This window comes from Semicossyphus pulcher, unplaced genomic scaffold, assembly GCF_022749685.1.
Source record: "Semicossyphus pulcher isolate SPU_LCO1_2020_fin unplaced genomic scaffold, fSemPul1.0.p SCAF_1, whole genome shotgun sequence".
NCBI classification, from domain to species: domain Eukaryota; kingdom Metazoa; phylum Chordata; class Actinopteri; order Labriformes; family Labridae; genus Semicossyphus; species Semicossyphus pulcher.
Genome location: NW_027211603.1, coordinates 25,176,414 through 25,190,821, shown reverse-complemented (window position 1 = coordinate 25,190,821; position 14,408 = coordinate 25,176,414). Strand labels below are relative to the sequence as shown.

Sequence of the window (14,408 nt, the reverse complement as noted above, 5' to 3'; positions counted from 1 at the left end):
GGGTTGATGATTATTAAAAAGATGTATGTCAAAGGTAAGACACACACAGCTGGGACACACAGGTGAGGCCGAGCTGAGCAGGTGAGAGGGAGGTAAACAGAGTGGAGAGACGTGAAGGTTGGAATGTGACGGAAGGGCGAGGGGTCACAGATGCAGATCTAGTCTGTCTTATCTTAAAAATGCTCCACAAAAGCATATGAAAAATAATCATTTAAACTCATAACAGTTCGTCAGACGTCATTGTGATGAGTGAGGCTACAAGCAGACATTAGCAAACTGAACACATTAGCAGCAGCAAGTCAAAGAGAATACCTTTAATGACATTCACTGAGGATAGAAAAATGCACATTGTGTTGCATTGCTTCTAGTGGCAGCTTACTGCATTCTTACTCAGCAATGTTTTCTGTCAAGCAGAGATCCTAAACCACGAACACTGAGAGGGGACCTTATTAAAGGCTTGTGGATTTGTTAATGGGGATTGATATGTGAGATGAAATTGAATAGACAGGTGCTTTTTGATACAAATCTAATCAAATCAATGAACAAAAATGTGGGTATTTTGTCACACTCGAACTCACGTGGTTAAATGTATTGAAGCAGTGATGTAGCTTTTGCCTTGCTGCTGCTTTTATTGCTGTTTTAGCCACAAACGCTTACACAGAGTCACAGTAATGTTTGGTAAAAGGTTGCGTCTGTTTGTTTCAAATTGTTTCACATAATTGCAGATACGAATTTAAGGAAGTTTGTAGTGGCAGAATACATTTGGAAGAATCCAATGCACCTCTCTTTCTTACCATGGGGGCTGCTACATCAAATCCCTCCCTTTGTATGACCTCTTGAAGTGACTTCAGCAAGGCAGAGTAGGACTCGAGCGCAGAGCTGGAAAGAGAGCAGGACAGAAGAGAGAGCAAAGGAGACAAACCAGAAAAAAAAAAGAACACAAAAGGGTTACTACTGTAATTGAAACCATTTCGATAAAACTGGGCCAAGCCTATCACCACAGTAGCTTAATCCTCTATGACTGCAGCATGTTCCTCCTGACTGTGCTTTTCGGGAGCCACTGAAGCAGACAGATGATCCATATCAAGAGATCCAATTAATTTATTTGGTTGATTAAATTACAACATGACTGGTTCTCTGTCAGCTCCCCGAGGATCTGATTGCGCAGAGACAGACAGACAGACGGACAGATCGACAGATGCATACTCACAAACATGCACACAACAAAGATAAGTGAGAGGGGAATTAATGGGCTGATATCGAAAATTAACAAGGAGCAGCATTTTGATGTTTAATCAGGGGTAAGATGTGCACGACTGACAAAGGGCGCACACTACTATCAAAGCAACATCTATCAACTGTCAAGGGCTGGATCACTGCTGAGTCCTCTATGTGCCTACAGGATGGCCAGTAGGAATGTTAACCCCATCTTTTTACACCGGTCCCTCCACTTAAGAAGGCCGCACCATTGTAATGACCACTCTGTAGTGAGTCACAGTGGGCTGCTATGTCAGTTGTCAATTCGACCTGCAGGCTACAAAAGCTGATACACATAGATTGGTCACACGCCAATAGGCCTGCATAAAGAACAGTAATACACACTTGTGTTGATTACACTTGGGCCAACTATATCCATGTACTCTATTTCAGTTATTCAGCCCAACAATGGTGCCTCCTGACCCCGCTGGGCCTAATGATAGAGCTGGTTTGGTGAAAGAGGGACACCTACCCTCCTCGGCCTCTCTGCCCATGCCCCTGCTCTGAGGTAGGGGGCTGGGATGGTTTGACACGCGGTTGAGCAGGAGGTTGCCTCTGGTTGGCAGCCATTGTGTGGGACGGCATTGTGTTTTAGCTGCCCCCACTGAGCACCCCTCATTCAGGTACCAAAAAGGTCTAGGTGCTTAGCTACAGGGGCTAGTGCGTCGGCTAATTAGGATCATACACGGGGAAGCTTCTTTATCTGAGTGTTCCTCATTCAGCCAGGAAAGAAAGGAGGAGAGGAGGGGGATGCTTGGTCTTAAACAACAGGATCTGTATCACCTAGAGAGCAATTTGTGCCAATTATGCCTTCAAGTGAAACGGAGCAATTTAACAGCTAGGGTATCAACATGGGGCTGTGGACACGTGCAAGGGGGAGTAGCCTGCTTAGGAGTTTGTGTGGTACGTGTTCGTGTGTAATGCGCTGAGTGTGTGTGTATGTGTGTCAGAAGTGGGGCGGGGCTGGGGGCACAATGGTGCAGTGCAGGTGTAGTTCCCTGCTGTCAAAATGTCTGTAAGATCTATAACCCATTCAGAAGCAGGAGCCTCATGTCACTCAGACGAACACTGCCTCAAAACGCAGCAAACGTAAAAAGAGAAGAGATTATTTGTGTCCTTTTAGACATTATTAAGTTCTGAACTGAAATTTACTGCAATAGTGAACGCTCTCTACATCATGGTCCACACTTGCAAAAATGTATACTTTGAACTGAACACATCCATAGCATTTAATGTGTTTGCCTGGGTGCTCAGTTAAACAGTCTTTGTTTGCTGAAATAAAGGACAAGGGATCATATAAAGCCTCCTCCACATCCTCTGCGCTCCAGATCGCGGTATTTACCCAGAGTGTGCCTTCGTGTGCCCTTGTGTGTTCAGCAGCACTCTCTGGGTAAAGAGCCTGCATGACCTCTGAACCCTAAGTACACTCAACGCAGGAGAAATCAAACAGACGCTGAGCAAACAAGACCCTTATTTGAATAGACATACACAACCTTTCCAAGAGGCTGGATGTCTTAGGCCACTGGTGAGCGACACAGAATAGAGGATGAACTGGATTTGTATCAGCTGCGTAAATATAAAATGTCTATTAAAAACACACTTTTTAAAATCACTGATTTATAGAAATTTAGCTGGGCCTAATGAACACTTAAAATTTGTTAGAGCCAAAACGAGTAATTCATTAATTAGCTTAAAGCTAAAGAAATCCCATTTTCCTAATCATCTATTATGTTTTTTATCGTCTTGTTTAAAGAAAAAGTGTCACAACTTAGAATCTGAAGTGTTTTGTGTTCATATTTAATCAAATATCTAAATATCTTTTAGATATTTAGACATTTTAGACTGTTTGTCATGCTCAACAAGGCAACTTATTAAGTAAAGTTAAGATTGTATTTCTCTTCTAACTGGGGTTCTTTATAGGGATGCACGATATTGCTATTTTTGCCGATATCCAATTTGCCGATATTTTCCAACCCTTTTGTTGACTGCCAACAGGTTTGGATGATGCTCTCCCTGGAACAATCCTGACAACAGCCACAAGTTGGGGCAAATTTTACCTACTGCACAGAACAAATACATAAAATGAAATCCGTCCAAAAGGATCATGTGAAACTAAGTGCATTGTACAACTGTACAGCGATTAAAGCCGACTGAAATAACAGAGAAATAATGTACTCTTTTTCGCAGTGTTGAATTAATTAGACTAATAGGCTATAAAAACTGCCATACCGCAGACATCTTGCACCCTTCTTCACGCTTGACGGAAGAGTTAATGTCGTAGCATTACGTCAAGCTTTTTTAGGTAATCATCAAGCATTTAGGCATAATTAAAACGTTGATTTATCGGTTGAAAATATTGGCAGAAAAATGACATATCTGCTGATGCCGATATGTCAATTTGAGGCCATAATCTGCAGATACCGATAACGTGCCAAAAATATCGTGCATCTTTAATATTTACTGATATTTTAAACATAACACAAAAAATAAAAAAAGGAAAAAGACAAATTAATCATAAAAAAAGATCCTTAGTGTCAACAAGATTTTGGGAAAAGCTCAAAGTAGAGTTTGAGTTTTCTCTCATGCGGACGCTGGTTGCAGGGCTCATATAGTATGTGCTCTTTAAATTTCATTGGACTGTCTGCATTGTTGGTTTATCTGTATTCTGTGAACGATGCCATGTTTGCTTACCTGTGTTCTGTGGATGATGTCTTATTTGCCTAACTGTGGTTTGTGGATGATGTCGTGTTTGTGTGCCTGTGTTCTGCAGATGGTGTCTCATTGGTTTCCGTTCGTTCCGTGGATGATGTCTTGTCGTTTTACCTGTGTGTGGGTGATGACTGGGCGGGATGCTCTGGAAGGTAGAAGCGGTGGCACTTGGCTGCCTGCCGAATTTCTGGCTCCATCGTCTTGGAGACGTCATAGTAGTGCCCGAACCGGGATGAGGATGCCAGAGCAGTCTGAGGAGGTCGACGAGTCATATTTTTGTTTTAACATATTAACACTAAAGACATTTAATTAAAGAGCATTTTAATGTGTTTTCAATCACCCCTGTCCGACAGCACAGCTCACTGTTAATGTGCATTAATGCAACTCATTTCAGCTGAGAATGAATTCATAAAGAAAAATAATCTTATTTGTCTTTCTAATATGTTAAATGAGCTTTCTTCACAACACTATGGTAATGCAATTGCATTGTTTATGGGTCATTCCTCAACATTACTACAGTGGAGAAGTTAAATAACCACTACGACCACAGTCTTAATCATTTCTTCACATAAACGTCCACTTCTGACTGTGAAAGCAAACGTGTCGGGGACGCAGGGGAAGGCGGATGTTTTCCTGCAGCTGAAAGAGAGAGTTTTAGCTCTTCTCTCTCAGTGAAACCGGGGATTCCATTGTTAGTGGGGCCCTTAATCTACTCCTAATCTGGATTAGGGCCCCCGGTGTGTCCCTCTCCTGGCGGGACGAGGGGGTCAGCAGGGCAGGGGGGTCAGGGGCTCATCTTCTCTTTGTGAGCCTGGCAACCCGCTTAGCGTTCCATCCCCGCCCTGATGGCCTCACCTTTGATCTGATGTCTTCATCGAGAGAGCGACACAGTGGGCTATGCCAGGAGAGGTGTGTGTAAGGGGAAAGTAAGCGTTGACTCTGGGGGTGAATTTGGGATGCAAATCCTCTGGCGGGGGCTTACTAGTGGTTTGTAAAGACGATTTTACAGAGGAAGGGGGAGAGGTGAGGAAAGGACACAGATATAAAGAAGTTTCCAAGGAGAGAGAAAGAGGGAGAGGATCCCCAGGGATACACTGTGTGCTGTTAATCCACATAGCGATATGGATTATAGACAGAAGGGGGGAGACTGCAGAGAAGTAGAAGGGGAGGGTCAGCTCTCAAAGCGGAAGAAAGAGTGTAGGGCTGCCGACCCTAGCAGGGGGAAAGGCAGGGATTTGGGGGAAGACAGAGGCGCAGGTCTGGGTCACAGGGTTGAGCGAGCAGACATGTCAATGCACAGACTGCAAAGTACTCTTGTTTCCCAGGCTAAGCAGGGGTGCAGGCGTGTGTATGTGTGTATATGTGAGTTGGGGACCAGTGAAAAGCCTACCTATTGCCAGCTAAGTGTGAGTAATCTGGTCCAACTCTGAAAGGAGAGGCTAAGGCCTCATTCACTCCACAAAGGAGTTTAGAAGCTCATGGATTTAGTGGTGGAGACAATTGCCAAACCACAAGAACCAGAGAGCCAGTGCTGTTCTTTCTCATACCAGACCCAAGTTGGACTTTTAATAAAAGGAGCATGATCACAAAGTTACCAATATTCTACTGTATATTCTACCCCACATATACTGCTATCATTAGAATTAAGATGTCACCTGATTACCTGTACTTTTGGAAGATTCTGATAGCGCCAGGCAATCTTCATGGCATCCAAACTGTCCTGAGGTTCAGAGGGCAGCCTGGGCTGCTCCACTGGTTTTTGGATAGCAATATCGTCCAGGATGGGAGCAGGGAGTTCCTGCACAAAATTATAAATATAATAAGTTCAAATATGATGATTGTGAATACTCAAAGAGACATTTAGTTATCCTTTTGATACATAGTGTCATATGACTTATTACAAGTACAGTCAGTACAGTCTTATTAATCAGTGCATAATGTACATGTATTTATAGGTCAGCTTTTTGAGGTAACCTGTTTCCAAAATGTTATGTAAACATATAAAATGTTTTATTTTATTGTGGTAAAAGTTCCTGGGGAATCCAGATTTTTTGGCACTGTGTAATCTCAAGTGGGTTTTTACAACAGCACATGTCCATCACAAAGTCTTCAGAGAGGGAAAGTACTGCTGTGGCAGCAGTGCAGAGGGATGAATGATCCTTGCTGCCAGTGCCCTTGTATAAAACACAACTCAGATCCAAAGTTTGACTAAAACTGGAACTGAAATAAGTCAAAATTAGTCATTTTCCAAAGCTGAACAGTAGAGTAATTGTAAAACCAAAAGTGCACTAAGAAAAAAATGTGAACTCCCTCACATTAAAGTCTGTTCTTTCTTTGTATAACCAGTACTTTTTTACAAAATGGAAAAAAGATCTTTCTAGCTGGTATAGTGTGGGTGGGAAAACTGCTTGATTAGCTGTTCTGAAATGCCCAAGTTATTGCAGTCCATGTGAACCTGTTGTCCAACCAGTCGTCCCTGTGTTCCTCCAATAAGCTGGTTGCTTGTGTGTTCCCGTGTGTTAACGTGATGCATAAAGTACAACCTCAGCATCTAAGGATTAGCATACTGTGAATGTAGCTGTGGAAACACTAAATGATGTGATATATCCCCATTGGGACTCCCCTTCTTTTAATATGCCTTTGATATGTAAAGAGAGGGTGAAGCTGTGACCCCTCCCACTATCAATCAGTGGGAGAGAGGCCCTCCTCCTGTATGATGGGTGGCAGTCAGCTTCTTGGACTATGGTCCTCTTTACAGAGTGATGCATCGGGAAACATTTCAACAATGCCACAACCATGCCACCCTCGACCTCTCAAACACCCCCGCTGACCCTGACACATCTTGGGGAAAGCTGTGCGCATATAATAATCTGCTAAATCATGGTTGTTCAACCTGGAACAGCCAAAATACTGTACGGCAATGGCTGATTAATATATTGTAACTAAAGAAATACTCTTTCTAAAAGTGTGCGACATATTTATAACATATTTTGTTTACTAAAAGATAAAGAAAAAGTTTTCAGTACAAAGTAGACATATTGAGGCCATCTGAGCTTCTTTGTGGATTGTTTGCCAACACTTGTAGCTTGGGAAAGAATCATTACAACTCTTCTTTACTTACTCTCAAATCTTGCAGAACAACATATTCCTTCCAACAGGCAGAGTAGATGGCAACTCCTTTCATACCTGTAAGATATCATCTGGGTTATCTTGAGCAGCCGCCACGTAAAGTTCATGTCGACACACGACGCCTTCTGCCAGGAAGTACTTCAAGATCATACGGGAGTAGCTATCGTATCGGTCCTCCTCTAAAAAAAGAAACAAAAGACAACAACAATCAGAGTTTGAATGTGAGGGGGAAAGTCTAATAGACGTACACCCCAAGAAACTGTCAGTCAATGCCATACTCCTAACATTAAATATAAGGTAAAATATGAAAACTAAATCAGACTCGAGTCTATCATTGGATCTTGTCTCATTCAACAGAGATGCAGCCGTTCATGACCGCATCACAGCCCCTGACTGTAATTGATGTAAGGACCACATTGGGACTAGGGAACAGGTGAAGAGGCAATCGGTGTGGCACAGAAACATAGGTGCTACTGAGTGATCTGACTATCAAAGTAAGGATGACACATTCAGTTCTCTTGTTAAGGTCTTTACAATATTCCTGTCCCCTCTCACCTATCATATCCCTAACCAGCATCGGAGGTGAGAGGGAGACACCTGTCTTAAGCATGCACCTGACCCCTCCCCCGGAACGCAAAGCTACCCCAGCTGTCAGGAAACCTGACAGGAGGAGGCAGAAGTAGGATGAGAAAGTGAACGTCCACAAAATGCTTCCTGACATCTGGTTCACTTGAATCTCGCTGCTTTTTGTGTAAATTCTGATGGCAATGGCATCCTTTCATTATTATGTCTGTAGTGTCAATCACATCAGTGTGTGTTTATTATCACAAAGGTAGATTAAAGGGCAGAACCAAGTTATAAAAGAAAACACAAATAAGAAGGTAACAGCCACATTTAGATCAGTATCTCAACTTTATCACGACTGGTATGTGAGTTCTAAACATTAAACAAAGTTAGCCTTTCTCATTGCACACAAAGCGGCCACCCGGTCATTCAACACCCCAAACCCACAAAAAAAGAAGGCCTGCATGATCACCATGAAACCCCCCTAACAGGCCACATAACTCTACCCAGCATGCTACTGCTGCTTCCTGTCACAATCATCATTTTGTAAGGATTTCATAGGCCTCTCCACACAATGACAAACAGTGGGCACAAGGACAAAGGCAGCAGTGACAGTTAAAGGTAATGGGCCTACAGCTGACAGCTTGGGAATGACATCCTGACGTGTCATCCTCAAACATCCGGAGAATTCCCCCCTCCCACGTTCCCGGTCTATGTCCTCACCTACGGACTCAGGATGGCCCAGGAAATTCCATGGCTCTTCAATTTGTTGTCGGTGGGGCTCCCTGTTCTCTTATTGATGGGTTTCTAGGTCAGCAGGCCTTTGTGGCTTTCAGCAGGCCCCACAAAGACTCCCAGATGGGCCCTCTCAAGATGGGGCCTATTGTGGCTGTGTTTCTATGGGAGCCTTACAAATGGAACCTCCAGGAGTCATTAGGCTGCTGAGGCGGGGGGTAAGGGAGGGGGCAGGGGGTGGAGGGGTATACGAGCAACAGGGGGTGGGGGACGGTCATATCTTTGAGGTGGATGAGTCACTCCGGACAGTGAGATGAATTTTTCTTTCTTTTTTTCCTCCTGATTCTGAGTGGGGTTTGGTAAAGGGAGGAAACGCCTCAGCTTCATTTGCCTTTGAAGGGGGAGTGGGAGTCCTGAATCATATCTGCTGCAGGGGGAGGAGGCAAAATATCTAGGTCAGAGTGTTTCTCCCCGTGTATGAATCTTTGGCCTATAAAGTATTATTATTTCTCCTGAACAGTTTGAATTCATAAGGCCATACTGCAGGTAGGTAAAGGTGGGTAGCAGGAATTAGCAACATTTGTCAATTCCCATATACTGTAAATGTCTCACACATCTCTATTGTCTCCATCTTGATTTTTTCCCTCTCTATCAGCTCAGTTTGTTGGTTTCTGCCACATGGTTAAAACTGCTGTTTTTAAACATTTGCACCTGTTAGTCACACCTGTCCATATTTTCTTGTGTTCTGTAGATGTATACAAGTTCAAAGGATACATGCTACCTTGATTCAACAAGAATATCCTATTGAATTTCGTAACCCTAACCACAGATGTCGCATAAATATGTTGCACTTTCCAACTACAAGGCCTTTTCAGTTTGTCATAATAATAACTAGACAGGCACTCGGACAACGCAGATAATCCACCAAGGCCAAAAGCGCAGCCTTCTACGATATGCTATCATATGGCGTGATATTTGTCTGGATTTTTTTTACTATAGGAATTATGTTAAAGGGGACATATTTTAGTTATGCAATCAATTTTCTATTACTCTAATGTGTTTTTGAATCACACTGGTAAAGTTTGTTTCGTTTTAAAAACTGTATACATATTTTAATTTAGTTATGTTTCAGAGCCTCTCCTTCCTCCTGAAAAGAACAAGCCGTTTCGCCATTCAAAGACCAGACCTTAGCCACGATTGGCTGACAGTATTTGGGGTGACCGCGTAGCCCCTAGCGGCTGCACTGCACTGTCACTCCAAAGTAGAAAACATGGCTGCTCTAGGATCAGTTATTCGGCCTTATATGTACGAGCAAGAATCCCCAGGCGGTATCGGAATGGTAAGTTGAAATCTTGACCACTTGACTACAAGCTAGTGCAAGAAGGCAACCTGAGGTAAAGATGGTGAATGACGATTGGTCAGTATCAGTGAAAGCAAGGTTCTACTTCGAAACCTGCAGCTGTTCTGAACGGCCATTTCAGCCATTTCAGAGGCGACCCAAAATGGAAAACCGGAAAAACACAGAATTATGCAGTTTTCACTTTTTCACTGTGAACAATAAACACCCAAAGATGTGAAACACATGCAAATTATGAGAAAGTCCATTCAAAAGATACGGCCCCTTTAATGAAGTGTCATCGTACCAGGTGTGTATGTTTTATGTACTTCTGAATTAGAATTATTTTATTTACATGGGAAAACCAGAAAACCTTGATTAAAATGTTGACAATTTAAAATATGAAATGCTTAGATCATCAGAAACAGTTGTTAAGAAAAACTGTTACTAACCAAGGAAGACATTTTTACGTGTATTTGAGTTTGATCTGCTATAGTTTGGACGTAATAAGTCTAATAATACTGACACAATTCTGTCAATATTGTTACTTGAGTTGGAACTGGATCTCTGGACTTTAATGCATTCTTCCTCGGCTCGCCCTTTCGCTATGTTTCATTAAAATTGTTCCAGTTGTTTCCCTCTAATTGTATTGACAAACAGACAAAACATAACCTCTTTAGCAGAGCTAATTATGATGAGCTACTTTAAACATATTTTATATAGTCTTCCGCATTATTATTCAAATGAGTTAAAAACTAAGATGATTCTTATTCTCAGTGCACTTCAAAGTTTTAAAATGAAAACTTACAAGGCCAAAGATAATAGTTATTATTATGGGTCCATTAAAGGAAGAACACATCTACTTAAACTAATGGAATGAACCCTTACACGGCCAACATATTAAGAGCTGGAAAGCTTTGTTCCTTCTCTTACAAAAACACAAGAGATGAGAGATCTTCAGACAGCAGCCATACTGGCCTGATCCCCCTCTGGTTGACAAATACAGATGGACAGCTCAAGACACTTCAAAGGCAGACAACGACCAGTCTGATAATTTTATGTCTGAGTCTCACAAACAGGCCATCACGGCTAAAGGGGCAGACTGTAGGAGACGACCGCCTGAAACCAACACAAACAAACACACACTCCAAACCCCCCCCCCCCCCCCCCCCCACCAACCCATCCCATCCCATCCCATCCACCCACACAACAGACAGCACAGTGCATACACACACACGCACGCACATCGCTCTTTCAGAGACAAACACAAGAGAGCTCACACACGCATTTCACCTTTACTGTGTCTCTCATTACCAGATGAAACCAACCGTACGTTGATTCACAAAATGGAAGGGAAGAACGCATTAGTGTATAATCACTGACTCCTGCATCGATTGGGGGGGTGAATTAAAGGGCAAAGCAATATCATCAGTTGGTATAGGCCTTTGCTACACACAAATTACAGCTTCAAGGGGAAACAAGACTACCTTAACCTTACTGTCTACCAGTGCATATAGCCTAGCCTATGATGAATGATAATAACAATAATAATACAGTGAAAGACATTTATGTCCCTAGAAAATCCACTTGTTTAAAATGTACACCCGAAAAACTTCTATAACACATCTGCAGACGAGCATATTAATTAAGGATCAAAGTAGAAGTGTGAACACCTGGGAATGTAACGAGAGACCCCCAGGTCATTGGTCTATTTGCCATTCTGCTAGACAGTGACACGCTAACCACAAAGAGCCTGAGAACAGACAGACAGTATCATTAGCTGCGGCGTGCTTAAAAGTGCTACTTAATTCAGTTTTGTGAATACATTTGGAAAGCTGAAGCTACATTTCAGCAGAACATTAATGCAGTGCAATTTAAAATCTATACAAGTACTTGATTGGGAGAGATGCAATGAATAGTCAAGAAGCTGAAGGCTATAGTGCTGTAGGAAAAAAGTAGAATATAGACCCCCTGACTTAAAGTGTTTAATATTATATTTGATGTTTCTTTCTGAATGCATTCACATCAAACAACTGTTCTTAAGTTGCAACTTTTCTCCCATGGCTCCAGTCAAAGCTTCATGTATTAAGACACTGCTTTAACAACAATGAAGACACATCAAACCTGCTCATGGAGCCCAATTTGTTGTTGAGGACTGTTCTGGTATATCAGAATCAGAACCAGGGTCTATTGCCAAGTAGGTTTAAACATACAAGGAATTTGTTTAGGTGTTTTGGTGCAAAAACAATTAACACAGAATGAGAATAAAATAAGTAAAAGACTTAAATAGAACAAGGTAAAAAATAGGCAACAAGAATAAAAGTATAAAAAAACAATACATATAATACAAAATATGTACAACAGGTGTAATGTGTAATAAAAAACTGTGCATATGTGCAGGATATTGGTGAATGCAAAAAGCTTACAGTATAAAATCTAAACTAGTGCAGTGAACAGACAACTTAAAAGTCCAGTGTGCATTAATTTAATGCAAACAGCCTGATTTAGAGTCTACTCTACTCGTTACTGAGGGGCCGGATGAGAGTCTGTCTGATGAGAGAGTATATTGTGTAACATGAAGTAATAAGCACTCAAATCACCAGAGGCTTTGTAACCAGACGTGTGTAATTTGCACAAAGCTTGTCTTATTTATAGATAGCTTGAACATAAAACAAGTACTACGAGCAAAATTACTCAACAGATGATTTAGTGATGATCCCTACAACTTTGATTTTAACTTTTAATTATCAGATTTAATATTTACCATAACTTCCTGGAAAATAGCCTTTAGTGGGGACCCTATGCTGTTATAATGATGATAATACAAAAAGTCCCACCAATCACAATTTTTTTTTTTACAATCCTGTTTTGAAGCTTCTCTATCCAATTACACTGCCTTTCCCACCTGAAAGACAGATAGCAGATTGATTTGAAGTTGCATTTGGGACCTTCAACTTTTTTCCCATCCTGCCTAAACAGCCTGTTTAAGTTGTACTTCAGTTTAATGGGATCTTTAAATGAGTGTTGAATTTGAGGAGTATAAGGCTCACCTATGAGAAGTACCGTTCCAACTGCTAAACCACCACCTGTTTGAGAAGACAAAAACATTCATATCAGTTTTTTAAAATATCAGTCAAATATTACATTAAATATTGTTTACTTTCTCTCCAAGTGTCTCCAAGCACAGGTGTTTATCAATAACAGTATGATGTTTTTTTCATTCAAGTGTCCCAATAACCTGAGACTGAAGCAGCTTAAAGAAACTCAGCCATCATTTTTCCTTTTGCCTACAGTATTGTTTCAGTGTGCCTTTTCAGAAGAGTTTATTTCTGGTAATCTGAGACTAAAGAGGTCTTTATAGGTTTTGATTGACAGAATAGGAACATGACACCTCAGGTGTTGCCTGCAAAATTTGCTTAGTTATGTTATGTTATGTAGTTATGTTATGCACAGTTATGTTAGAGAGAATAAACATGAAAAGAGCAGTTGTAAAAAAATGCTTTACAGTTTAAATGATCTGTCTAACTAGGTCTCTCTGGAGAATAAGACCACGTGTCTCAATGAAATTACCTGTCTAAAAAAAGGCCAAATAAAAATTTAAAAAAGGAAAGCAGGCATTATACAAACTTTAGAGAGAAAATGTGTTACATGTCTAAACAACTAGCAAAAAGTCAACTTGCACCAAAAGAACATATCGACCGTTATCCAGCACAGAGACACATACGCATACACATAAGATTTATATGTCCACTTAGAATAGAATATTCTAAAATAGCTAGAATAGCTATTTTTTTTAATCTTAAATATGGCCCAAACTATTAAAGATAGGATCTTGTTTTACCTCCCTTACATAAGTTTAGAAGCTGCAAGAGAGTGACAATGCCTATCAATTTAACATTTTCATCAGCTTTGATACGTTTTTGTTTTGAATCATCAAACTCTAAGTTAAAAGAACTTGAGGAAGTTATCATTTGGCACACTTTAGGTGGAATTTGGCGGCTTTGATATTATAACATGGCATACTTTCTCTCTTCAGACAATTGTTTTTTTTAAGTGGCAGTTACATGACAAATGCATTCAGATATAAATGAAAGTTTCCCTGGGCCCACTAGGTCCTTTGTGACTTAAATCATACAGAGTCGGGAGTGCTATAATCCTCCCATCAGCTTCAGAAAACGAAAGTAAACTTAACGTTACAGTAAATGAAAAGGCTTGGTCTAAATAGGCTATAGTATCAATTAAGCTAACATTAACGTAAAATAACACTTTTAGTACAGCTTGTCTTGCCCTGACAGTGATGAAACCCTCAATATTCTGTGTTAATTCACTTTTTTCTTCTTTGACAAATACATTACATTATGTTTTGTAATTAACTTTAGTGAGTATAACTGACGTTACCATGACAAACACTGTTAGCCTGTGTAGCTGTAAGCTAACTTAGCACTGACGTTAAACCTCAACGGCAGACTGACCGAGCAGATAGTCGAGTGACGTGACACCGGTGGAAACTAACAGTTGTCCATTTTGAACCGACGGTCTGGTACCAGGTATGGAGATTAATTTGCTCCTTGTTTTCTTCTGAAAACTTGTAACTGAGGGTTTACCCACACCGCTCATGGGAGCCGCCATACTGTTTGTAACGTGGTGACGCCTTTTAATGTTTTGGCTCGTGTTGCCC

At 41.1% G+C, this 14,408-nt stretch overlaps 1 protein-coding gene across 1 annotated transcript in view; it reads right to left on the bottom strand.

Moving 5' to 3' along the window:
- Positions 1-14,359, bottom strand: part of elp4 (elongator acetyltransferase complex subunit 4) — a 56,298-nt gene extending 41,939 nt beyond the window's left edge. Inside the window, exons 1-6 of the mRNA XM_069661922.1 lie at positions 14,203-14,359; positions 12,781-12,816; positions 7,153-7,274; positions 5,630-5,764; positions 4,081-4,217; positions 795-879 (exon numbers count right to left, since the gene is read on the bottom strand). Of these exons, the coding sequence (XP_069518023.1) occupies positions 795-879; positions 4,081-4,217; positions 5,630-5,764; positions 7,153-7,274; positions 12,781-12,816; positions 14,203-14,359 (672 nt within the window). The remainder of the gene's footprint in view (positions 1-794; positions 880-4,080; positions 4,218-5,629; positions 5,765-7,152; positions 7,275-12,780; positions 12,817-14,202) is intronic.
- Between the last annotated feature and the right edge of the window lie 49 nt (positions 14,360-14,408).